The sequence below is a fragment of the Haliotis asinina genome, chromosome 3 (assembly GCF_037392515.1).
Source record: "Haliotis asinina isolate JCU_RB_2024 chromosome 3, JCU_Hal_asi_v2, whole genome shotgun sequence".
Taxonomy (NCBI): domain Eukaryota; kingdom Metazoa; phylum Mollusca; class Gastropoda; order Lepetellida; family Haliotidae; genus Haliotis; species Haliotis asinina.
In genome coordinates, this window is record NC_090282.1 from 79,980,535 (window position 1) to 80,007,964 (window position 27,430).

General features: G+C 41.0%; 1 protein-coding gene across 3 annotated transcripts in view; it reads left to right on the forward strand.

The window, feature by feature from the left end:
- Positions 1-27,040, forward strand: part of LOC137278557 (calmodulin-like) — a 63,185-nt gene extending 36,145 nt beyond the window's left edge. For all 3 annotated transcript variants that reach the window (XM_067810998.1, XM_067810999.1, XM_067810997.1), the window contains exons 2-5: positions 16,165-16,195; positions 16,999-17,142; positions 20,408-20,662; positions 22,871-27,040. In XM_067810998.1, the coding sequence (XP_067667099.1) occupies positions 16,165-16,195; positions 16,999-17,142; positions 20,408-20,662; positions 22,871-22,914 (474 nt within the window). In that variant the 3' untranslated portion in view covers positions 22,915-27,040. The remainder of the gene's footprint in view (positions 1-16,164; positions 16,196-16,998; positions 17,143-20,407; positions 20,663-22,870) is intronic.
- The last annotated feature ends 390 nt before the right edge of the window (positions 27,041-27,430 follow it).

Genomic DNA, 27,430 nt, shown 5'->3' on the forward strand with positions numbered 1-27,430 from the left:
ATGGTGTCCTTCTTATATGAGCATTAGTCGCAATAACACACATCAAGATTTTAATGAGATAAATGTCAACTTCACACGTGTATTAAAACGGAAAGTTATTGGACACAATTATCTCAACAGCTCAAGCCTAACCCCTATCCCTCAACATATCGACCCAGTGAGGATAATGTTCTGCCTGTCTACCTACTATATAAATGATTGTGTGCATATTGATTTGAAAACATAGGCTATTGTTATAGAATCAATGCTAACGTAAAACACAAGTACAATAGTTAATGTATCTCTGTGTAGAAAAGCAATATTTATCAACGTGTATCTTTGTGTGCACATTCATTCTGAACAGTGTTAAGTTGATGGAACGGTTCACTGCAGTGCTGTCGGGTCTGATGTCTCAGGAGCTGTCCGTTAGCTGACCGTGTCCAGATTCCGCAGTAAGATATTAAGGTGAATCTTTGTTTGTTTAGCATTATCGTGTGCACAGGCAACACAATAGAGGTCACGCTGACATGTCAGCTCTCTAAAGAATTTCATAATGAGGTTGATGGTTCACATAGCGACACATTATTTGTTGATATTACCTACACTTCCGGTTTGTGATCCCAGCGGCAAGCACGCAGGTTGCCCAGAAAGAACACGCGCCTTGCTTCGGATACGACTCACTTTTATCGTTTTTCGAGACATGTATGAAAGTGTTGACGTATTCGTGAAGACTTATGTAGATCTTTACACGATATTCTTGTTGCATTACAGAGGTTAGTTAAGTTTAATGTTGCACTCAGTAAAGTGGTAGTGTGAACATGCGATGGGACCGTTAACACGTACAACACGTATTGCCACCTTCTCCCAAACTACAGCGAAACATCCTAATTTATATCCAGCAGTACGTTAAATAAATGAACAACTGACGACTACAAAACGGTGAAACAGCCAGTACTAGTGTGAAAGGATGTGGACAAAGTGATGGAATAGGAATATCTCTAAACATACATAAATCACACCGTTTACAAAGTTGACACTATTTATTAATTAGAACAAACATGTCCTAACTGATGAAGCTGGCTTTTCCATAAATGTTGAACAATGCATATGTAGCCAGCGAAAATAGAAACTGAATGAAGTAGGACATGTTTACTGATGGTCCCTTCACCGATGAGAACAAAGAGATTATCTGATTCCTTCCCCTTTGGTCCGCTCTGTTCATGAGATCACCCTCAACACTTCCTCTGCAAATTAGAATCATTATGAGTTCTTTATTGTTGACGATCGTGGATTGATTTTGAACACGTATTTCATTGAATGAGGCATTGTGTCCTGTACGAGATACAACCGCCTCAGCAGCGGAAGCTTGTCTATTGGGGAACAACCGGTCGATGGTGGAATGTAGTCACTGCTAACCTGTACAGCCAATGACAGGGTGCTCGGTCTGATCGCTACCTACCCTTCCCGTATCGGGTGTCCAGCGCTCTCAATTCCCTTTCTGGTGTGGTATTTCAGCTCACAAGTATCGGGTACCCCTGGTTTCAACCAATGTAGTAATGTTCAAACTAGCCAATAATGAAAATGATGTGCTGACACGTGTGAACCGAGAATATTTGGTGGCAGTGGACGGATAGGAGCAGACGACTATTTGGTCAGGAGCAGACGACACAATCACGAATCACCACTCGACAGTGGTTGAGCCAATGGAGTTGTAGCATCAATCAAGGTAAGGCGCACTATAAGCTACGTTGTATATGTCACCAACAATACCGGTACCTACTGAGGATCCCTAATACTAATTTAATAAAAAAAATTTTCAAAAGATTGATGAAGTATACGAATAGGATGTGTGTCTGACTTGATAGGTCCGGCACACACAGGATGTGACGCGTGCTACCAGATGTCTGTTGGCCATGCCAACAAATATACAACAGCATTGTATACACCACTAGCAGAGAAAACCTCGTTTTATTATTTATAAAACAAACATTGAATCATGATTATACGCATCTGTGATTGTTTGATCCCATGTTACAACTATATTTCTCTTGATAGAGATGTCCCACTATGAACTGGACAGTTATATACACTAAGGAAGTGCATGGTATAGTCATAGAGCAGGAATGGAGTTTACAGTCATGTTTATTTAGCTTCGATCTCAAGAAGGAAGTTTTGTTTCAGCAGGTTTGGTTGTTTCCAATATAAGATCTTTGTCTTACGTCTTAATTGATACTAGCATAACTTTCTGTGGAAGATGAAACCGCCTTTAGGGGATGATTCGGCCTTTAGGGAATCGTAATGTAACAGAAAAAATTGAATACCTTCTCTGAAATAGACTGACGAAGTGCAAAACCTAACAGATTGATTTTTGCAACATTCCTTTCCTCGTACAAACAACGTCTCGCGCCACTTAGCTCCAGTCATCTTTCAATTGTGTGAATAATTTAGCAGAAAGCCTATAGTATTTCTACTGTATGTACAATGGAACCAGGTACGGGGTACATTTCACCTTGCTGGTAAACACTCAAGCGCTTCAAGCCTTTAGCACATTAAATCCGTGAAGAGGGAAATAAAGTTACACTAGAAATGTTTGAAAGTTGTAATATGTGAGATGTCATATGTGTTGTAATATAATGTTCTAATATATATGTAATATGTGTTCTCAGAGTCATGACCGTTGCACATGTACAGGCATCGGTTCAACTTTGAGACCGTTCTTATATATTAACCCATTCATATAGATCAGCACAACACCCCACCACCTCACTCCCATATCCTCACAAACTGCGATAGAGATAAATTATTGCTACAAACCCACTCACTGCTAGACTCGTGTTGGTTAAAACAACTGCACAACTATTAACGAATAATAACCATTCATGCTTGATGTTGTCTTGGTGGTAGGAACGGCAGCAAGGCAGACATTTGACATTGCTTATAGTAGAAACTGACTTTTCAAATTGAAACATAGAAGGGAATTATGAAATGAATGAATGACGACGCAAATTCAGTAACAAATCCTTTTGAAGGACATAATACAACTGCACTCCCGAATTTTGAATCCAGAATAGTATTTAAAGCTGGTATTTAGAACTTAAATCCGCATTTTGTAAGTTTATAATGGGGAGGTTTTGCATTGTCCCATGTCGATATCATGGAGGTACTACCATCCTTGAAAATGGTACCTCATTCAGAAATGTCTTGAAAGACACAAGCCAGATAACTCTCCATTACTCGCATACAGCCAGTCACGACGACCGTTTAAATATAGTGTAAACAGTTTCTACTCTCAGTGGTTTGATGATGATGATGATGATGGTACAGTTTGAGTCTAGGTGCAATGGACGTTCATTTTGCTGTAGTAATAGTAAAACATTGGTTTGACGCCACTGTCATGTAGTTAGGGATGATTGGTGTTGAAGTGACCGTGGAAACGTTAAAGTTACAATGGTACAGATGGTATCAAAGTTAGCAGATGTAGTGTAGTGTATTCGGACAGCGGTTCCAGGGGTGGATGACGTTACTGAGGTAGCAGTTAAACGGTTCACGGGTGTTGGGGTAATGGTTGTAAAGAAGACTAGGGTTCCTTGGTGTTTTGCTGGTTGTCAGAACGACGACCTAACGTTTTTCTAGTGTTTTGCTGGCTGTGTGAAAGACGTCCGCGGGGTTGTCTGTTGTTTTGTTGGTAGTAAGAACGACGTCCCTGGGGCTCTCTAGTGTGTTGCTGGTAGTAAGAACGACGTTCCCAGGGTTCACTGGTGCTTTTTCCTGGCAGTGAGCAGAGTATCCCCAGGATTGTCTGGTGTTTTGCTAATACTGAAAACGGCATTCCCATGGTTCTTTGTTGTTTTGCTAATACTGAAAACGGCATCCCCGTGGTTCTTTGTTGTTTTGCTGGTACTGAAAACGGCATCCCCAGGGTTCTCTGGTGTTTTGTTGGTAGTGAGAACTTTGACACCAGGGTTCTCTGTTGTGTTGTTGGTAGTGAGAACCAAGGAACCAAGGTTGCCGTTGTAACTTCAACGACAGTAAATTCAGGTCTTCTGGTGCCCAAACCCAACATTGCCCAAACCCAAGTCCTTTGCATTGAAGATAATGAAAGAAGAACAAAATCAGTTTTTCACATCCTCAAGAAATCTCTGTCAAGACCAGATTCAATATAAGTGGGACTGTATCCTGGACATGTGTCTCTGAACCACTACCAAATAGTGATGAAAGAAAGAATGGACTTACAAGGGAGCGTCATTTTTTTCACTCTGAATTCTCCGGCAATGAATATGAAAAACTTAAGGCGATTTCCCCTGTATTCTAGTACAGACGTGTAAATTTGTGAAAGGAAATTTCATGGTTATTGAACGATATAAGATCATCGATACACCCGAAGGATACATTAATCGAGTTTTCCAGATTACCATCACATTTTGCTTACTCAATCACAAATTTTTATTCGTATTCATAAAGACATAGATCTCAAAGGCGGGAGCGTAGATGGTGCTAATGCATACTTCTCTTATGGATGTTTGATGGTAGTGGAAAGAAAGCAATGGTACGAACTATTGTTTGTTCACTTTGTAGCAAGAACCCGGATTCCAGAGCCATTGCAAAACGATTGTGTTGGCCGCTGTAACGTCGGTATTAACGCTGTAGTATGTAGCGTGTAGCAAGCTGATGTCACTGAGCGTTCAGTGATAATGTACTGGTAAGTGGTTGCTTATGATTGTTGGAGATTATACTGCGAAGCTACAGCTGGAAGCAGTTCAATAGTGCCAATGAGATATGCAGCTGGTGTATTTATCATAAAGAGTACAAAATAAAGGAAAGGCAGTTCTATTAGTAGCCGTAGAATATGCTGTGATGGTGGTGGTAGCAGCAGTTGTGGTAGTAGTAGCAGTTGCAGTAGTAGTAGTAGTAGTAGTAGTAGTTGCAGCAGGAGTAGTGGTGATAGTAGTAGCAATAGCAGGAGTGTAGTGGTAGTAGAAGTATTAGTAGCAGGAGTAGTTGTAGTAGACAGCAGGAGTAGTTATAATGGTAGTAGCAGGAGTAGTAATAATAGTAGTAGACAGCAGGAGTAGTGGTTGTAGTAGCAGGAGTAGTAGTAGTAGTAGGTGCAGCAGTAGGAGTAGTAGTAGTAGCAGCAGGAGTAGTAATAGCAGCAACAGGACTAGTAGTTGTAGCATCAGGAGTAGTGATAGTAATAGTAGTAGCAGTAGTAGTTGTGGTAGTTGTAGTAGCAGCAGGAGTAGTAGTAGTTGTGGTAGTTGTAGTAGCAGCAGGAGTAGTAGTTGTAGAGCTGGAGTAGTAATAGTAGTAGTAGTTGCAGCAACAGCAGTGTTGGTAGTAGTAGTAGTAGTAGTAGTAGTAGCAGTGATGGAGGTGGTGGTAGTAGAAGTAGTAGTTATTGTAAACGTAGTAGTAGATGAAGAAGTAGTAGTAGTAGTCGCAGAGATGATGATGTTAGCAGAAGTAAAGGCAGGAATAGTAACGTCATCGGCAGTAGTAGCTGTGGTAGTGGTAGAGAACTTCTAATTCCCAAGTGTAAACGTGATCAGAAGTTAGTCGTTGTCTGACATTCAACACGAGCTGGCTGTGTAGAGTATTCATCTTTACAAGCGTATGTGTTTACCTCCATGAATCATAGAACTTTGTGACAGTGTATGATGCGGAAACAAGCGTATGTGTTTACCTCCATGAATCATAGAACTTTGTGACAGTGTATGATGCGGAGACAAGCGTTGCGAAGGTACACATGGTCGCGTTGTTTTATGGTGCGTCAGTCGATGTACACATGTACAGGACTCACATTCAGACGCATAGGAAACATTAGTCACGGATGACAGAATTCACACTTCACACATGATCACCGTATTGATCGGAAACTGCATGTTACTTGGGGCGTTACTCATGAAAAAATCACCACAGGTTGGTTCCCACATTTACCAGCGTTGTGTGAGGATGGAGATAGGATGTGTTATCAATAAACTGTTATCAGTTCGAATTATATTTGATTGATCTCTGCACAGACATACAAGAACGGATCGTCAATATCTAACCGAAAACAGATGTTAAAACTACGAGCCAGCATCTTGGTGTGTTGCGCAGTAAGCTCAGATGGAAGAATGTATTTCACTACTGGGGAATTCATGTCGATTCATCTCATGCAGTCACATAATATTCGATACTCCTATTTAACGATCTTGCAACTGTTCAAACACAACGTATATATTTACATAATCTATTGAATACATGTGAATGCATGCGGGGCTCTAAATGTACTTTTGAATGCATTTTTTTTCAAAGCAGCCTGTATCAATGTCTTCGTTCAACCTTGAAACTGTTCACGTTGTCAATATGCATATGACGTTGAGTAATTCTCCTGAAGCAATACTACTGCTGTATGAAAATACTGAATTTTTTTCCAAGTCCTGGTGTTAGTTAAACGTATTCACAATCGTCATAACAACTGTAGGTATTTACCATCGAGATGTCACTCGTAAGTACTTACCTTCGTGATGTATGTCATCGGCGTGATGTCGCATCAGTGTCTTCACCATCGTCAAGTCAATGAACGCTTTTACCGCTGTGATGCTGCTTAAACATTTCCACCATTTTGGCGTTAATTTCCGGTTTCCTTCTGTTCATTGTAGGTATTTACTATCTCCATGACCGTTGTAGATTTTTACCATTGTCATGACCGTTGTAGGTATTTACCATCGCCATGACCGTTGTAGGTGTTTACCATCGCCATGACCGTTGTAGGTGTTTACCATCGCCATGACCGTTGTAGGTGTTTACCATCGTCATGACCGTTGTAGGTATTTACCATCGCCATGACCGTTGTAGGTGTTTACCATCGCCATGACCGTTGTAGGTGTATACCATCGTCATGACCGTTGTAGGTGTTTACCATCGTCATGACCGTTGTAGGTGTTTACCATCGCTATGACCGTTGTAGGTGTTTACCATCGCTATGACCGTTGTAGGTGTTTACCATCGCCATGACCGTTGTAGGTATTTACCATCGCCATGACCGTTGTAGGTGTTTACCATCGCCATGACCGTTGTAGGTGTTTACCATCGTCATGACCGTTGTAGGTGTTTACCATCGCCATGACCGTTGTAGGTGTTTACCATCGCCATGACCGTTGTAGGTGTTTACCATCGTCATGACCGTTGTAGGTGTTTACCATCGCCATGACCGTTGTAGATGCTTACCATCGTCATGACCGTTGTAGGTATTTACCATCGTCATGACCGTTGTAGGTGTTTACCATCGCCATGACCGTTGTAGGTGTTTACCATCGCCATGACCGTTGTAGGTGTTTACCATCGCTATGACCGTTGTAGGTGTTTACCATCGCTATGACCGTTGTAGGTGTTTACCATCGCCATGACCGTTGTAGGTATTTACCATCGCCATGACCGTTGTAGGTGTTTACCATCGCCATGACCGTTGTAGGTGTTTACCATCGTCATGACCGTTGTAGGTGTTTACCATCGCTATGACCGTTGTAGGTGTTTACCATCGCCATGACCGTTGTAGGTGTTTACCATCGTCATGACCGTTGTAGGTGTTTACCATCGCCATGACCGTTGTAGATGCTTACCATCGTCATGACCGTTGTAGGTATTTACCATCGCCATGACCGTTGTAGGTGTTTACCATCGCCATGACCGTTGTAGGTGTTTACCATCGCCATGACCGTTGTAGGTGTTTACCATCGCCATGACCGTTGTAGGTGTTTACACCATCGTTATGATGTATGTGTTCATCATGGTCATGGGGGTGATGGGCATTCCATCATGATTTCCATTGTTGATATATGTAACGGTAATATTGATTGTGCTTATTTAGGCTGCGAGTTTTGTTGTAGCCTCAGACATTTACCTTCGCAAAGCAGGCATCGCTTTTACTGCTAAGATACAGGTATGAAGAAACACAGATCACCCATGACAACCTCTGACTGCTGTGTTTATCACTACAGTTAAAAATGAAGGCATCATGAGTGCATGTTTGTGTTTGTTAAGTGATTTTAATATAGTATTTCATTAACAGAGACTCCAGCACATGATTTACTTCAACAAATGTGCAGGTCTACCTTTGTACTTATCCCACCCTGTTATATGCACTACCTAAGATTTAGCTGGCTCCAGATAGTCCCCCTCTACCATTTATCTCAGTCTTGACTGAGTATATCTGTTAAATGTTTCTATCGATACCAGATAGTCCTTGCATTGTTTAGAGCCTAAATCGCCTCCATACAGTTCCCATGACATGTAACCATTCCATACAGACATGTAGGCCGTATGGTAATTTGTATGTTGAGTTTAGTTCTGCACAGTAATTACGCGTTCTGTCTAAGACTGTTAGTGTCAAACATGCCCTCTCAATTGTCAGAAACAAAGAATTATTTGACATAAGTGAAACGTCTCGATGTTACGTTGATAATGTTCAAAAAGGTAAATCAATCATTACTTTGCATTACTGCATCTGGTTTTATTACATTCTTCCACATATGACGGACATTCCAAAAACACGACCCAGATCACTATCACGGCGATCTGACGGTATAGTTCCTTCACTCGGTATGCACGCGTGACTCAAGCTTAGCCACACAAGTGGTTCCTTCAAACAACTCAACTCTTGAAAAGCTTTTACTGTAGAGCACATCTGCTTGAGTAGACTGTGTCTATTTTTAGATCAATAAAACGTCCGTTGTTGTCGCTGCACGTGAGTTGAGAGCAGCTTTGACATGAGCACAGGTGTGGGTAAACAACGAAAGGTAACTTATAGTTGTTCAGCCTCCGACGAAACCTAAACTGAGCACTGACTCCTGCCATAAAGATCCTTAATGGAAAACCACCGACACAATCAAGTAGCAGTTGACGTAGTTGTTTAGAGGGCTGGTATGAATATTAAGTGTTTAGCATTAATATTCTTGTCGAGTTATCCAGAATACATTCTAAAAATCAATAGTCGTAGGATATATTAAAGTCAAAATCGATTTCAATATCCTTTACAAACTAAAGGGTTACAAAGACAATAAAAGAAACATATTTTCCATAAATATGATGTTTTTCTCAAGAAATCAGAACTATAGTATGAGGATGTAATTAGGAATCAGTCACAAAAAGTGATGATAGCAGGTGCACTCATTATAAACATCATAATGCGAAGGATAGTCACATGACCTGATAAAAAAAACCGTACAAATATATGGTGTCAATTATAACATGTTATTGCGCTGTACATCGGTTTGTCACTGGTGGGTCTACATGTTTATTTTCGATATTTTTTTGCTTAGGCATTTAATGTTGTTTGATGTTCAGTTCTACAAGAGAAAGTTGGTGCTAGTTTGAATAGTACTGGAGATAATGTAATATATTCCATCATCAGAAGTTGAAATCATCACTCTTCTAAAAGGGTCCAGCTGATGGTTTTGTCACTCTGAAAGAGTAAAAGCTTTGATCTAAACGTGGAACGTTTCTAGGCCAAGTGGGTAAATCTGTGGAAGACAATTGACTATTTGACCATTATTGAAGGCTCTTATATCATCGATATGTATCTAATTTCTTCGATCTGCCTTATTATAGTGATTTTCAAGATTTTTACTTCATGCCTCAGTGTCCCGCTCCTAAATCACACGTGTGTGTCATTACAGGCATTTTATATACATATATAACTTGACATGACATTTGCTGTAATTTTGACTAATTGACCGGAACCTTTGGAGGTGGATATCTAACTATCTTCATGTAATGAACGGGTTAAATGTCAGTTATCTGATTGCTATAGCATTCCTAGTACATATGTGGCATCCGGAATTGTCACAGAGTGTAACGTAGGCTTTACATCGTTAACTTGCGATGTACTCTCACTTCATTATTGCCGAATAACCATTTTCCGGGAAAAAGAAGCATCTATATTTAGCAATTATAGTTTCAGTATTTATATCTGTTCCAATTTGTAATATGCCTTCCTGATGACAGTGCCTGTGTAAAACGATCACTTACGTTGCAGCATGTTAGTAATGGTCCAGCAATACCACAGCGCCGGACACCAGGGCTTGACACACTGTACCCATGTGGGAATCGAACCCGGGTCTTTTGCAAACTTACCGCAACATTTTAGCAATATTCCAGCAATATCACGGTGGAGGACAACAGAAGCGGGCTTCACACATTGTGCGCGTGTAGGGATTCGATCCTGGGTCTTTGGCGTCACGAGCGAACTCTTTAACCACTGGGCTACCCCACCGCCCGAATAGAGAATATAGTATGGAATCAGCGAGATTTATTCAGGCATATGGCGGTGTTGCAGTATTCACATGATATAAATACAGGGAACACTAGAATTAGGCTTCTTGTACCCATGTGGGGAATCAAAACCAGTGAGGGGCGAACGCTTTACCCATTAGGCTGCCCAATACCCAACTTACCGAAGACTGTTACAACTGTATTGAATAGTAACTGTTATCACCATTAGTTAGATATAACTTGATAGCCTGGTTGCTTTGGACTACGCTTTCCTGTACATGGTACACGGGCCACTGATCCTAAACCTGGTGTTTGTCTCCATCCACACACATCTTACCACAGTGTTCCTCAAACCTGACCCACTTCTACCACATAACTGTAGCATCATATAACGGTTCTACCGTCCACCAATGAGAGCTTACCTAAGGTAAAAGCCTCTTTTTAGCAATTTAGAAATTGACCATTCCACTGTAGCGTGCCTGCAGCACTGCGCCAGTCAGGTATGGTCAGTACCCGAGTTAATGTTGTCGCGAAATGGGTTTTAACATCGTGTTCAAGATCTTTTCATTTGTTTTATGGCAAGATAAGTCCATGTATAACATCAGAAAACTATCGCAAAGGCTGTATTACACTTCCATGTACAGATTAAACAGGCGTACAGTGTTGTCCTAGATAGACGTGTACAGCACTGAGCAACCTTTACGATAATCACAAGCTAAAGGCGGTCTTAAGTGCATCGCCGTTATTGCTTGGATTACAATAAATATTGATCTTATAGGCGCCAGGTGAACTTACTGACGCCCATATTGACAAAGCTTATAGAACGGTATAGCCGGATACAATGTGTTTTAATAACCAGTTATTTGCTCATGAATTCTTAAAGCATTATCATAAGGAGAAAGGATATGAGCTTTGACAAAGTTAGAGGAACATGCATATGGGATATTTGGTGTTTATAAGTATCCATGTTCTGCAACCTCGGGGTCATAGTCCGCCTGGCAGTCCAAGTTGAACAAAGTCTATGTCTGTTTGTATTAAAACTAGTCTTAAAGACAACTTAATGTATGTCACCGTATTCCTAGACAAAGAAGGTTTTATCTCAATCTGTACTCTACCCGCTTGGATCGAGACAAAGGTCTTTCTGACTTTTGTCCGCTTGGATCGAAGCAATGACTTCCTCACTTCTGCCCACTTTGATGGAAACAAAGATCTTCCTGAATTGTGCCCACTTTGAGCAACAGAAAGGTCGTTCTGAATTCTGTCTGCTTGGGTTGATGCGAATGTCTTTCTGAATTTTGCTTCCTGGATCGAGACAAAGGTCTTTCTGAATATCAACCACTTGCATCGACAAAGGTCTTTCTGAATTCTGAGCGAGAGAAAGGTGTTTCTACCTACATAGATCGAGACAAAAGCCTTCCTGAATTAAAAAAATGGTTCGATGCGATGATCTCCCTGTCTTTCTGAATTCCACCCATATTGTCAAGTATGCACTGAAACAATACTATGTGTTGTCATAGTTCATACTGCCTTTCTACTATGCGTGAGCATCATCGCCAAAAGGGCTAATACATACTGATTTGTCTTAGAATCATTTATACGGGTTATAATATTACTCACATAAGCAGAACCATTTCCAGTAGTTGAAATACAGAACCATTATTATGAGTGGATAAATAAAGATGTAAACTGACGAGCAAAAAAACGTACAAAAGGTGTGTTTCTTCCAGGAGGATATGAACAACAAAACCTCTTGATGTAATGGAGATGTATGTTGCAGCACACTGCGCACAATAGACGTGATTTATCAGCAAAATGGCATTGTAACAATAAACACTGACGTAGTGGTGACCCCTGCAGACGGTACGTACGATGCAGGAAGGTCAAGGCCATTCCAGACAGTGGTCTGTTGACCCATCTGCCAACTGCACGAGGTTGTCTGGTCAATGGGAATCGGCTCACGCGACGACCCAATGCTGTGGAAGCTGATGACGTCACCGTCAGCATCTGATTGTGTAGGTGAATAACCCGCGGATAGCGACCTTCGTGGGGTGCTGTGACTATGGGACGTCCATTTCTGGTTCGATCACATGTCTGGCCTGTCATACTGACACGGTTAAACAGCCGAATTATGGTTCGGCTTGTGAAACCCAGTGTCCTTGCAATATGGCTTCTGAAAGTACCCATTTGTGACATTCCTGTGGTCCATTCTCGTCAATTTTGGAATTTTCTCTTGTGATTTTTATCAAGTGATTGTTCAGTCTTCACGACAAACGCGTTTCATACCCTCTGTACAAAAATTGTTCATGCTTGGAACAATAATCTCAATTTTGCGAAACTTCTATACAATCAATATTCTTCAATAATTTTACTAGTTTGAACGCATATTTGGGATTGCAGCAACAATTACACCTGTGTACTTTCTTTTGCTCGTGAGTTTATGTGACATTGTGAGTGTGCACATGCCAAAGACAATAACGACAAACATTAAAATAAGATTTTTGCTTGTTTGCCGACCCAGGTTTTTAACAATATATCAGAAATAAATACGTTTAAACAACAATAACGATGATGTTCAGAATACAAAGATCTGCGTTCATTTCATCCCAGATGATGTACCCATGTGTTGGTGTTTCAGAACACGCCAACCTGCAGATATGTAGCCACCGACTACAGCTATTGCAGTTAATAGGGCAATTGTAACGTGATGTCATGTCGTTAGTTTAGCGTGGCGGGTTAACCAATTCATATCAACCCAGCCGACTGCTGGATCTGATTCCAGTGGCCATCAGCGAGGCTCTCACTGCTAGATTGCACCGACATGATGTTATGTATGCCGTTCATGTCACCAACGCTACGAAGCCCAGAAAGACATAGTACGAATTGTCCGGAGGACGTGTCCACCTTCCATGTAAACGCCTCTAATTCTGTCGCTGTGCACACGAAAGCTATATACATTTAATTGCATATTTTCAAACGTCTTTCTGTGATCGAGTCCATGATTTGATTCCGAGTTTAACATGAACATGTAGCTATGAAGCCTTGCTTTGAACGTTGTGACGAGTACCGCGGAGCTGATATGATGTGTCTCCCGAATGAATGATATTTCATAAAGGACAAACGTATTGGTTAAGTAAATATATGTCACACGTATGTTGCCCAAGTTGATTGTGTAAAGTGAATATTGGCCAGGATGTATAGATGAAACTCAGTGTTAACCAAGTGTAAGGTCATCAATATATTGGCAAGGTATACATGTATAGAGATACACTGTGTATTCCACAGGTTAGGGACATCTGTATCTCAACCAGGTATATGGAGACACACTGTATATCATCCAGGTGTAAAGGTCATCTGTATCTCGGTCAGGTATACAGGGACACACTGTATATCAACCAGGGGTTTACACGGTGGTCACGTGACTCCAGAGCAGCGCGAATTTTAAACCCGACCAACGGCTGGTTGCTATGACAGCACTTTTCATCCGTCTGCTTTGTTTTCAGCTTAATCAACACGTTCTATGCTGTATAGGCGCATAATCTCCCACATTAGTCCCTGTCCCTGTCTGACCTGTGGCGTCATGTATACATTAGAATATTGATGAATTATCCAGCATTTTTAATGAAAATCTTGCTTAATCCCCCAAATCCAGACTCAGAGGACCCGCCCTATAGTACTACCTGTTTAACTGTTTTTACTGATGTATGAGAACCATTTTCAGATTCAATATCTCCTTACGAGTTACCAATACAAACAAACTGCTTACTTAGGAAAACGAGATTTGGTTGCCAATTAAATATACACGCTCTTCAGGTAATACTGTGCTTATGATGCACAACAGCATGTAGTACTTTCCACGCCACTCATCCTGCAATGCGGGTTGCCACAGTGAAATCGAGTACTGTTGTTTAGGGGCTCGGTGCCTGTGTCCAGTAATGAAGATTGGCTGTGTGCATTACATCGCCAGCTCTCTCGACGCACCTATCTACTACTCCGCTCACTCCTAAACACTAAGCCTCCGTATTGTCCCTGATGTGACGGACTTGGCTCGGTCTCCTCCAGGAAGATGTCGGGCACATCAGTACCCAGTCATAAGATGGCCTCATCACGCACATGCCTCTTTTCTTATTGCATAATGGCGAAATACTGGCCTGAAGCCTTCGCTCTGGCTCTTGTGTTGCTCTGCTTTTATTGCATGCAGAGTGCGGTGCGGTGAATCTGAGTCAGGCTGCACGCTCGGTTTTCAAAACAGATGCATTTAAGCATACATCTCGCATCCCCACGGAAAATCTCGGTGAAGATTGTTCGCTTGAAATTCCATGAAAGTCCTTGATATCAACTGATGTATTAAGCAATCGTCCATCAGTTTGATTCAAATCAAATACTGAATACTGAATGAAATCAGATGCTTTCCTGTAAATTTAAAAATCATGAAGCATATGTTTCAAGGATGTCTGTAATTTCATTTTTACAGCCTGTGATTGAACAAGGTAAAGGTGAAGGTCATAAATAAATGATCTATTGTTGCCCTTGGTTGCCACACACAACCTTGCATAAACCACTGATAACAAACAAGTTAAATAATTAGCGAAATCTGTCATTGTCAAAGCTTATTAACGGCAGTATGTTGGTCACCTTGATGTGCCATTCAGCTGAATGTTTGTGTCGGTGTCCTATACTATTCTGCACGCCGTTGGTCTAACTATTGAATAATGTATATTGATTATCAATATGCTATGACTCGAGTCTGGACAGCCTACTCAGGTCAATATTCCTTGAGCCTGGATCCATCGTCCTCCCACTAGACGATGCGCAACAATACTATCATTATTACAAATTGATTGCTAGAAAGGGGTCGAATTTGGAAATATACAAGTCGGATGTTTATGTTCAGTGTCAGCTGGCTGTAAACTCCGTGTATCCATATGACACAACATCTGCTGTACACATCTCATCAGGGCTTCTCAGTCTGCCCTGTACTGAGTTCTCTATGGACTGGTGTTTTTCAGCGTGCCCAATGTAAATGTTGAATTAATGAACCTTATCGAACCAAAAAGGCATATCGAACACCGCCGTAATGAAATGAATGAGAGAGACAGCTGTACAAGCAGTCCACCGGGAAATAGTAATACATCAAGTACACATACACCTGTATAAACCGGACCAGTCTCAGACACACTCCGAATTAATGCATTTAAGACTGTCGAAAGTTCTGTGCACCGTACCGCTGTTGCTGTTTTTAATAAAGAAAGTCATCTAAATAATCGCCCAGAATACAGAGTGTTACGTCATATCGAGGTCCAAACTGACGAGCTTCCTCTTTTATGTTTTTCTGCTGTTAGAAGCAATTGTATTTTCCGAACGACATGTTAAATATGAACCCTGCTTTTATACAACCTGTAAGTTGAAACGAAGGAATTATCGCAATGTTCAATGTGCGATTGCACTGCTCGTGTAGGGCCCTTGTTCCTCTACCCAGCCCTGTAACGTGGACAAACATTGCTTATCCGGCAGCTATGACCACAAGTCGTTTCATTTGGACGAAGTTGAAATTTGAGAATTTTGGAAAGAAAATCAAGCTAATGGTTATATTTGGCTATGAGTGGCTACCTGAAATGGTTGTCATGGTAACTCAGATGTCAAATTAGGCGGTGTATAGTTTCTGTTATTGTATGCCACAGAAAGTGTATTATTAGCATATTTATGACTGACAAACCCGTTTGTCTCCTAAATTGTTTGATTTGGAAAACAACAGATAAGTAATGTTTTACTATTTGATATATAAGAAACTATATTTAGGTGACTTAAATACCGTCTTTCACAAGTGCTTCCTACTTGCCTACATGTGGCGTTTCCGTTTGCCTTTCTGTTGCCAGATCGATAAATGAATTGTATTTTGAAACAGTAACTGGAATGTGTGTTTTTTTTCTGCAGCACAAGCGAAAGGATCGAGAAATGGATGCTGGTAAGATATTATTGTTTTGCATTTACGCTTATAATAAAACATAAAATCAAAATTCAGATTTTGACTCCTAGAGAACAACCATGTTAGATGGTCACGAAAAGTGAAATACAAAATGTATACAAGAAATGGTTATTTGATGGGTGTATGTTTAATACAAGTTTAGTGGTTGTATTTTGGACCTGAAGACTACAGTATGTCGAGATCGTAGCGTTCCGATATCGTTTGTAATAATTCTTGTCTTGTCAAATCCAATTTTCAAATATATAGTAACTTGCTATACGGATTTAAATTCAATCAAAATTAAGTGTCCCCGTCACTGCAAGGTTGATCATATGAGTGGGAATTAATATATTATACATGAAGTGACCAGGTGTTCCTGGAAGAAAATTGTCCATATTGTCATGAAATGCCATTTGAAATACCACAGAGAACATTTTCTATCGCTCCCTACTCAATATGACAGTTTTCCATAAATACGGCCAACCCGTCCAGTGGACGATGTGACTGACGAGTCCCAAAATACAAGCAGCGAAACGTAATCGAGTTCTCTTACTTACGTTCACGTTTGGAGAACGTAACAAGAATAATCATTGTCATTTCACATCAAGAGTTTAAAACTGCGCCGATAATATCCCACCAAAGGAAACAGCATTTAATTAGGGACATCAAACATCTGCGGCGGGCTGTCCTCATCACCACGGTATGACCTGCAGAGACTGCCCTGTTGTTGACAAGACCAGTAATATCGTTAGGCAAACACAGCCTCTCTCATATTGCATGTCCTTGCATATTTTTGTTTGCAGAGATCCGTGAATTATTCAGAATATTTGACAAGAACCGAGATAACACTATTTCATGCAAAGAACTTGGTAAGGCGTTCAAGGTGTTTGGACTGCCGTTGTCGGAGGAGGAAGTTCAACAGGTGGCCGATGAGCTGGACCCTAGCGGTGGGTAGGATGACATTTCCTGGTTTGTGGAAAAATGTCGCTGGTGTATGTGTAAGATGCTGCTTGTCTGAGTGGAAGATGTTGTTTGTCTATGTGGAGGATGTTGCTGGTCTGTGAGAATGCATGAGGCTGTTTTGCACTGTGAATGATGCTGCTTGTCTGTGTGGAAGATGTTGCTGGTCTGTGAGAATGAATGAGGCTGTTTGTCACTGTGAATGATGCTGCTTGTCTGTGTGGAAGATGTTGCTGGTCTGTGAGAATGAATGAGGCTGTTTGTCACTGTGAATGATGCTGCTTGTCTGTGTGGAAGATGTTGCTGGTCTGTGAGAATGAATGAGGCTGTTTGTCACTGTGAATGATGCTGCTTGTCTGTGTGGAAGATGTTGCTGGTCTGTGAGAATGAATGAGTCTGTTTGTCACTGTGAATGATGCTGCTTGTCTGTGTGGAAGATGTTGCTGGTGTGTGTGAAGGATGTTGCTGGTCTGTGTGAAGAATGTTTCTGGGATCTTGCTGGTCATAATATGGACATGTTTCTAGGATGTTGCTGGTCCTTATATGGAGACCCGTGAAGATCCAAGGTTGAATGGGTCTTCAGCAAGCCATGCTTGCCACTGAAGGTGCTTGTCATAAGAAGCAACTAACGGGATCAATCGTGAGGCTCTCTGACTTGGTTGATACATGTCATCCGTTCCCAATTGTGCAGATCGATGCTCATGCCATTGTTCACGGGATTGTCTGGCCCAGACTTAATTATTTAACGACCGCCGCCATATACCTGGAATATAGATGAGTGCGGTGTAGAAGTACACTCACTCACTAACCTTTTATACAAACATTACTAGGATGTTGCAAGTCTTAATATGCATATGTTACTAGGATGTTTCTCTGGGTTTTGTCTGGACATGTTACTTAATGTTTTTGGATGTAGTAGGTGTTGCTGGTATATGTGGTGATGTGTTACTGAGGTGTTGCGTTTATGTATGATGAGTGTGTTACTGTTATGTTGCCGGTATATATGATGGCTGTGTTACTGGTATGTTGCAGGTATATATGATGGGTGTGTAATTAGTATGTTGCTGGTATATATGATGGGTGTGTTACTGGTATGTTGGCGGTATATATGATGGGTGTGTTACTGGTATGTTGGCGGTATATATGATGGGTGTGTTACTGGTATGTTACTTGTATATATGATGGGTGTGTTACTGAGAAGTTGCTTGTATATATGATGGCTGTGTTACTGGGATGTTGCCGATATATATAGTCTGGTTCATAATTATTGAGAATTTTTCTTCTTACTTTGAGCTATCCTAACACCTCAACTGATTCACTGATACTTAAAACTAAGTAATGGTATAAAGGAGGTAACTCATCTTGGCCTACTCAGTATAGTACAATTAGAGTTACCTCCCCTGAATTTGTAGCAGACGTCATTTTCCTCAGCACTGTCAATAATGTCTGCTGAAGATAAAAGAAGGTTGATTTTTGAGTTGTGTAATCAAGGAATTGATGATGTAAATACATTGGCAGAGAGAACAGGAACTCCTCTTTCTACTGTGTATAGGATTAGGAAGAATTTTAAAGAGGGAAAGGATTTTGGGCACCAGAAAGGAGCAGGGAGGCCCAGAAAATTGGACTTCTCAGATCGCGTCCGGTTGGGAATTTTAGCGTCTAAAAAGCAAAGGGCAAGCATCTCCAACATCAGGTATGAAATGATAGAAAGGGGATCAACAGTTGTATCAAAATCTACAGTTAGAAGACATTTGATTGATCTTGGATGGGAGAAAAAGACTGGAATTCCTTCTCCTCTCATGAAACAAGAACATAAAGACAGGCGTGTTGAGTGGTGTTTGGCACATGCAAACTTTGACTGGGAAAATGTGATTTTTACTGATGAAAGCTCAATATGGGTATATCCCAATAATGTGAAAATATGGACAAAGTCTGCGTCAGCACCGTTGTATCAACGACCTAAGTACAGCCCAAAGTTTCATGTATGGGGAGGGATATCCTTATTAGGAACGACCCCGCTGTGTGTGTTTGAGGGAAATCTGACAAGTCAACGCTACACTAACATATTAGATAATTTTCTCCTTCCAAGTGCACATGTGTTTTATGGAAATGACTGGATTTTGCAGCAAGATAATGATCCTAAACACATCGCAAAACATGCCAAGCAGTGGTTTCAGGAGAAAAATGTGACTGCATTACCATTTCCTGCATATAGTCCTGACTTAATCCCATTGAGAACATTTGGGGGATGATGAAGGAATGTGTGAATCAAAAGGGGTTGACAAAAATTGAAGACATGAAGAGAGAAGTGGTCCGATACTGGGACAGCATAACTCACGAGACACTAACCTCTCTGATAGGAAGTATGCCTACCCGTCTTAGACTGTGCCGTGAAGCTCAAGGAGACTTGATAAAATATTAAATTGTTACCTACACAACATGAAAAGGTCAGTTCACTTTCACAATACATTCAATTTTATCTGATTTGTTCTCGTTTAATAATATGAAATGCTTTAGCTATTCTCAATAATTTTGAACCATACTGTATGATCTGTGTTTTACTGGGATGTTGCTGGTATATATGCTAGGTGTGTTACTGAGATGTTGCCGGTATATATGGTGGATGTGTTACTGGGATGTTGCCGGTACACATGTTGGATGTGTTGCCAGGGTCTTCCTGGTGTATATGATGGGTGTTTTTTCTGGGATGTTGCTTGTATATATGCTAGGTGGGTTACGGAGATGTTACGGGGATGGTTTAGTCTGTATGGGAATCGATAAGGCGTGACTATCTTCATTCATTTATATAGATATGGCTGGTGTATGTGAGCGAGTATCCCAGATGTGAGAAAGAGTAAGGTGTGGCTGTTTAGTTTGTGTTCCATGGTTTGGTTACAACAGCTTGCCACTATCTGAATTGGTGTATCTCAAAGTGATTGGTCATCCTGATTCTTTGTGTCTGAGGCGTTTCAGTGGATTGTAGAGACACTGCTTTGCAGTAGGTCACACTTTAACAGCTGCAAGTATACGCGCAGATAATGTGTGGCTGTCTTTGCTCAGCTGGCAAAGTGCCCACTTTATCTGTCTATTGCGTGTAAGTTTTTTGTTTCGTTTGTTTGCCACAGCAGTCAGCAATACCCCAGGTAAACACGGGTCTAAGTAACCTTGTCTGAACCACGCTATCCAGAGATTGTCATCATGACCATATATCTCATCAGGTGTTGAAAACAGATTTTGTGCATGATGTTACAGGTAGCGGTAAGATAGAGTACAAAGAGTTCTACAACTTTATGGTGGAGCAATTAAAGAAGGCCGAAGACCCTCAGAAGCAAGACAACGCCATTAGGATGGCTTTCAAGGTGTTCGACAAGAATGAAGATGGCTTCATCGATGCGTCTGAACTGCGAGCAGTCATGCAAAACATGGGGGAACCTTTATCAGAGAAAGAGGTCAGCGATATGATGAAGGAGGCTGCCGTAGATGACGACGGGAGGATCAACTATGAAGGTGGGGGTCAAATGTGAAGGTCTGGATCAATTGCAAGTGAAATGGCGTACTATCAATGTGAGTTAAGGACATTACATGGGAGCAGGAAGGTAACTACTTACCAAAGGGTCAACCCTGAAGGAGGGTTGAGGGCAGAACATGGGGACAGGGAGATAACTGTTTAACAACGGTACATAGGGACAGAAAGGTAGCTATTTACCAACGATACCTGGGAGCAAGGAGGTAAATATTTAGCAACGGTAGATGGGGGCAGAGAGGTAACTACTTACCAACGGTAGATGGGGTGGGGAGGTAGCTATTTACCAACGGTACATGGAGGCAGAGAGGTAATCACTTATCAATGGTACATGGTGGTAGTGAGGTAACTATTTACCAACGGTACATGGGGCAGGGAGGTAACTATTTATCAACGATAGATGCGGCAGGGGATAGCTATTTACCAACAATACGCGTGCGCAAGGAGGTTACTATTTAGCAGCGATACATGGGGGCAGTGACGTAACTATTTACCAACGATACACGGGAGCAAGGTGGTAACTATTTAGCAACGGTACATGGGGGCAGAGCAGTAAGTATTTACCAACGCTACATGGGGCAGAGAGGTAACTGTTTACCAACGATACATGGGAGCAAGGAGGTAAATATTTACCAACGGTACATGGGGGCAGTGAGGTAAATATTTAATACCAATGGTACATGGGGGCAAGGAGGTAGCTATTTACCAACGATACATGGGGGCAGAGAGGTAATCATTTACCAACGATACACGGGAGCATGGAGGTAACTGTTTAGCAAGGGTACATGGGGGCAGAGAGGTAACTATTTACCAACGGTACATGGGGGCAGAAAGGTATCTATTTACCTACGGTATATGGGGGCAGGGAGGTAACCATTTACCAACGATACAAGGGAGCAAGGAGGTAACTATTTACCAACGGTACATGGGGGCAGAGCGGTAAGTATTTACCAACGGTACATGGGACCAAGGAGGTAACTATTTACCAACGGTACATGGGGGCAGAGAGGTAATCATTTACCAACGGTACATGGGGGCAAAGAGGTAACTGATTACCAGCGGTAGATGGGAGCAATGAGGTAGCTATTTACCAACTGTGCACGGGTCAGAGAGGTAACTATTTACCAAAGATACACGGGAGCAAGGAGGTAGCTGTTTACCAACGACAGATGGGGGCAGAGAGAGGTAACTATTTACCAACGGTACATGGGGGCGGGAGGTAACTATTTACCAACGGTACATGGGAGCGGAGAGATAACTATTTACCAACGGTACATGGGGGCGGAGAGATAACTATTTACCAACGATACAAAGGAGCAAGGAGGTATCTATTTAGCATCGATACATGGGAGCAAGGAGGTAACTGTTTACCCACGACACATGCGGGCGGGGAGGTAACTATTTACCAACGATACACGGGGAGAGGGAGTTAACTATTTACCATCGGACCATCTCTGAAGGTGGACCGATGGTATTATATAGTGTCAGTGAGGTACGTATTTACCAAGGGTGTTAATGTATTTTGGGGTATTGCCTACTATGAATCTGGAGGAAGGCACAACCAATACAAACCACTCTTACTTGTGTAAGAGAAAAGAAATGATTTAACCACATTACACCTCTCTGTGCCTTCGAAATCTAGCTAAACATTTCAGCGATACGAGACTATTGAAGGTCTACAACTATTGGATAGAAAGTAGTCACGAATGACCCGATTATCTGATACTGATTTACGTACTTCAAATCACGCGCGCCTGTACGATTCTGAAGGTAACGGGTTCGAATTCTAGATGCACTTTATCGTGTTCCCTGGCTTATCTGTACCATATTAATTGGTTTCGCAATGTATTATACATCTGGGACACGCTTCACTGAAGATGCTATAACTGGGCTACAACTGAAATACTATTCAGCGAGACGTCACACCTCGCTCACGTAATCTGTAATGGATCATATTCCAAAATATTTCATCAAACTTCATATAAGTCTACAACGGCCTATTTCTGTTTGGTTTTTAATACAATTTCTCTATAATCCTGTTGTCCAGAGCGGCAGACCACGACTTACTCCCCGCGCAATAATCATATAACGTAACGATGTAAACAAAACGATTTAGAACTCCTAATGACCCTAGTGCATGTTGTGTCAGCCACGACATCGCGTAATAATTGAGTACACGGTCTCCCTTTCAGATTTCATCAACACCTGGACGGCAACCGCTACGTCTACGAAATAGTCTTCCTTGTAAAAGAGTTGACCACGTGATCGGTGTGCGTGCGCAGCTTGTCGCTGTACCCTGCAGTGCCTTGTGTTCTTCTTCCTACTATGTTGAGGGACTCTCACTTTGTTGACCTTCACCTTCACAACTGACATTTTTGTCGCTCTCGCCACGAGAGGAGTTGTGTTGATATTGTTCCTCCTGAGTTACCTCCCTTGTACTACCACAGGGGTGATTTATCGCTTTGTGTGGAAACAGAATGTCGCCCCAAAACAAAATTATTAACATGAGATTCATCCTTACTTATAACGGAGCATTTACGTTTGACATTAAAACGAACATGGTGAAATAGGGACCACATCCGTCACATCCACTGCTTTAAGCAAATGGTGAAGCGTCTTGAATTCAGGCCAACTGGCGAAAGAACACACAAAAAAATCTTCCGGTTTGAATGAGAACTCTTATTTTGAAGTAATATGTAGGCATTACAGCAGGACATATGTGTTGTTGTTTTTTAAAAAGGTTTGAAAAGGATGTTGTGAAATTAATGAATAGTTCATTGACTTCAGTGGAATCTTTAAATTCTCATTATTATTTCATGAAAATGGATATCAAACTAAAGTTAGTTTTAGAAAACTGAGTAGCTTCTTCGGTTCAGTGTGGCTGCCATGTAAATAGACTGTGTCTATTTCTTCAAAACAATTGAACTCCAAATGTAGGTATTACACTGGACATGATAAAATAACTCTCTGTAAGTCCGGGTGTTTTGATTGCCTTCGTTTTTAGTTATGGCGGCACCAAGATGTAACGCAAAGTTTGGAATGGTGACGAATGATGGCACAAGGGAGGCAACTTTCGTTGCGCTAGCGGAACTACAGCTGCAATCTTTCCACCGAGGCTTCAAATGTGCCAGTATGCAACCTTCATCGGTATATGCAACTTATGCCAACGGTTACGCTTACCCTCTCGATAGTCTTGAAATTTAGACATAAACCGGAATAGTTGTTTGCATGCTTCTGACTGTTTTTGAAGTAAGAGGAATACACCATCATACGTTATAGTTTCTTGGTGAAAAGACGTTGGATGATTTGTTGCAAATTTACACTGCTTCCCAAACACTGTCTACATTACCAGTTTATCTGATGGACTCCTGAAACACCTTGTGTTCACTTTGTTACAGTTTCGTAAAAAGGGATAATGGTAAAGTTAACAATTTTCTTCCCATTTGATTCGTTTTATTGACCCACGATATTCAGAAGAATACAGATGTATAACTATATAACTATTATTTGCAACAGGCATTTTAGATGTATTTCTCTTTACGAAACACCGATGCTTATAAGCTAATATGTTCAAAACAGGTCTTAGTTAGACATTATAGACATATTTGCAAGGTGATTTAGGATTTGAATTGTTACATGAAATATCTTATAATTGTTATTGTTTGTTTTGCATTGACAGTATTTTGCTGGAATGGTTGCTACGACAGATTACTGTCTTTTGGTAAATGGGGCTGTGCTTATGCCTATATGATTACACTGTTGATGTTTTAATCATTTGCATATTTTCAAATGTATAACGCGTGCCATGTATGCCATCATTTCAACTTTCAATATTTTTGTTCATTTCCATTGAAATATTGCTTCAAATGATTTTCTATTTCTAGTGTACATAGTCCTTTTAAGGTAATCACGTGACCTATGATAATCTACACCATACAAACAACCAATCAGAAATGTCATGAATGGGCGTGCCCTGCTGCTGTACCTGCTAATATTATACTGTCATGTCAGAAGACGCGACTCCCGACCTATAGCTAGCGCGTCGTGGGAACAGTTCCAGTCAATATGTACCTTCAGTATTATATGGGATAGAATTGTGTACAGCCTATATGAGAACTGACTGGGCTCATATCTACCTAAACCAACAGGCGGTGGCTGATGTCTTGCAGTCTGCGATTGGACAGCACGTCACATTGCATTCAGTTTTTCTGCTGTACTCAAAATCAATGAAAACAAATCGCAAGTGAAGAACGGTAAAGTTTGTTTTACAAAATATAACAGTTCTCGCCATCCGGTCTTTTTTCTGTCCAAATCAAATTTCAAATTCGTAATAAACGACACGGCGCATGTGCACCCATAACTGGATATACACGTAGTCCAGATCAGTTCGAGGTTGTTTCACCATCGACTGTTGATCAGAAACAGTAGTGTTACCACTACAGGGAGAGAATGTATCTTTGTATCCCAGTTCCCCGATACCAAAGTGGTCAAATATTTTTGTCAGCTTGGGAAATACCTTAGAAACATTAAGCAGCGTAGATCGCAATTTTGTTATTGAAACCCGAAAAATAGTTAAGGTATAATAATTATTATTAGACATATTATTAGAAATCTTTCTGTAGCATTAACAATTTGTAGTCTCTAGTTGAAAAGGAAAAAGGGCTTTCATTGAGCTGAAACAATATCTTCATGGCATGTAAATCCCGCGTACATGAGGGCTGAGGGCAATTCATCCTCTAGGCAGGGCGTGACAGGGGGTTTATAACATCTGTGTGCGTGATTCTGTTGCTCAAATCAAATTGTTGGTGTGTTGCAATTAATATTTCACTGTACTTTTATACAAATTTATCAAATGTACATACAGTGATCTATACATATATATGATTATCATTGTTGTGAAATTATACCACCATGGGTATTTTGTGCATTTTCATAACTATTTTTGCAATGTAATATTATTGACGTGGTGTTCCAGTGTACCTCACTACTGATTGCCTTCTCCCCCATGTTATCTCGACAGTTTATTCATGTTTTCTCGACGACAGCATTCTTATCTCGGCAATACTATATCGTATGAATATTATCAGGACAATATATGAATCATATCTCAACAATATCGATGTTATCTTGAAAGAATCAATGTTTGTTTTCTGCACAATACCAATCTTATCTGGACAATGTCGATATTATATTGACCCTAAGATCAAGTCTACGATGTCACTGTTAAGTCGAACAAAATGACGTTATCTCGATAAAGGCGCTCGCTGAATCGACATTATCACTTTAACTCTGACAGTGCGGTATTTATAGCATATGTCGAACCATCAGAGCGTTGAGGTAACCAGGTGGTTAAGCCTTCTCTCGATACACCAAAGGTCTGGGTTCGATTCCCGTCGTGGGTACAATTAAGGGTGAAACTCATTTAGAGTGCCCCCACCCCCCTCCCCACCGTGATATTGCTCCTATATTGCTTAAACCGGAATACAACCACATTCAGTATGTCACGTATTCTCTAATCAATTTCTGCCCAGCAGTGCTTTTAGGCCTTGTGATAAATAGACACACAGCACTAGTAAGTAGGCTGGCTGCCACAAAGAAGGTCAGTCACATAACTCAAGTGATGGTAGCGCCGGGGTGGCTTAGCGGTTAAAGCTTTCACTCATAAAGCCGAAGACCACTGGTTCCATCCGCAAGGTTAGAATGTGTGAAGTCAATTTCTGGTGTTCCCCACCGTGATATTGCTGAAATATGCTAAAAACGGTGTAAAACTAAACTCACTGACCTTAAGTAATGAAGATATCAGGCATATCCACCGGGATATGACAAACCACAACCACATCCGTCGCGTAGGCCAAAGTTTCTGTGACTCATCAATAGATATATCAACAGAACTAGTCCGTGTACTTTATCGTTGCATTGTCAACGGAGGTACTTTGTGTAGCAACGTTAGACTGTCAACAGTACTTCTTTATCCTTACTTCAGAGAAAATCGTACATATATATCACATTCCAATTCCACGGCTTTAAATCTTACCACAAGTCTGACGTGTCAGTTTGACGTATGGCAATTACACAGTCACGACACAACGGAGTAACTACAGATATGTTTCAAGCTTCTTTCATAGCTAATTCTAAGCCATGTCCCCCCGCCACCCCCTCCCCAAAATGTGTAATCACTTAACAGTGTAACGGAGACATCAATAACACAGCCGTTACAGAAGCTCATCTGTGACGTCAAGAGGTGTTCCAACACAAGAAGACATCGTACTTGCATTTCCTGTCAGTTCCCTGTCGCACGTTCGTTCATCTTTAATCATATTTTCTTACGTTGATATGTACTAAAATAAAGACGTTTATCCAAACGTTGCGTTATTGTTTGTTTTCAGTGTCACTATTGTGACACCACACCAACACGATTTCGACTGTAGAACGGCACCAAGAATGTTTCAGAGGAGGTCAGCGAACTGTATAGTTAACGAGAATGTGTGTGTACTGACACAACTTCCCCCAACAACTGATCATCACATGGCATTCAGATATGTTTAGTTTTTTGTAGGTAAGTTACGGTAGGGAATCCAAGCTATTTAATCACTATACGTCGAAGCTTTACTCACAAACCCTTTGCAAAATCTTAATCTATACCTGATGAAAGGACATCCCGTTTAACGATTCACTCCATCTCAAAAGCATGTGTTTATGGATGAATACAGTAGAAATATAATATAATGAATTACTGGACCATGTGAAGATAT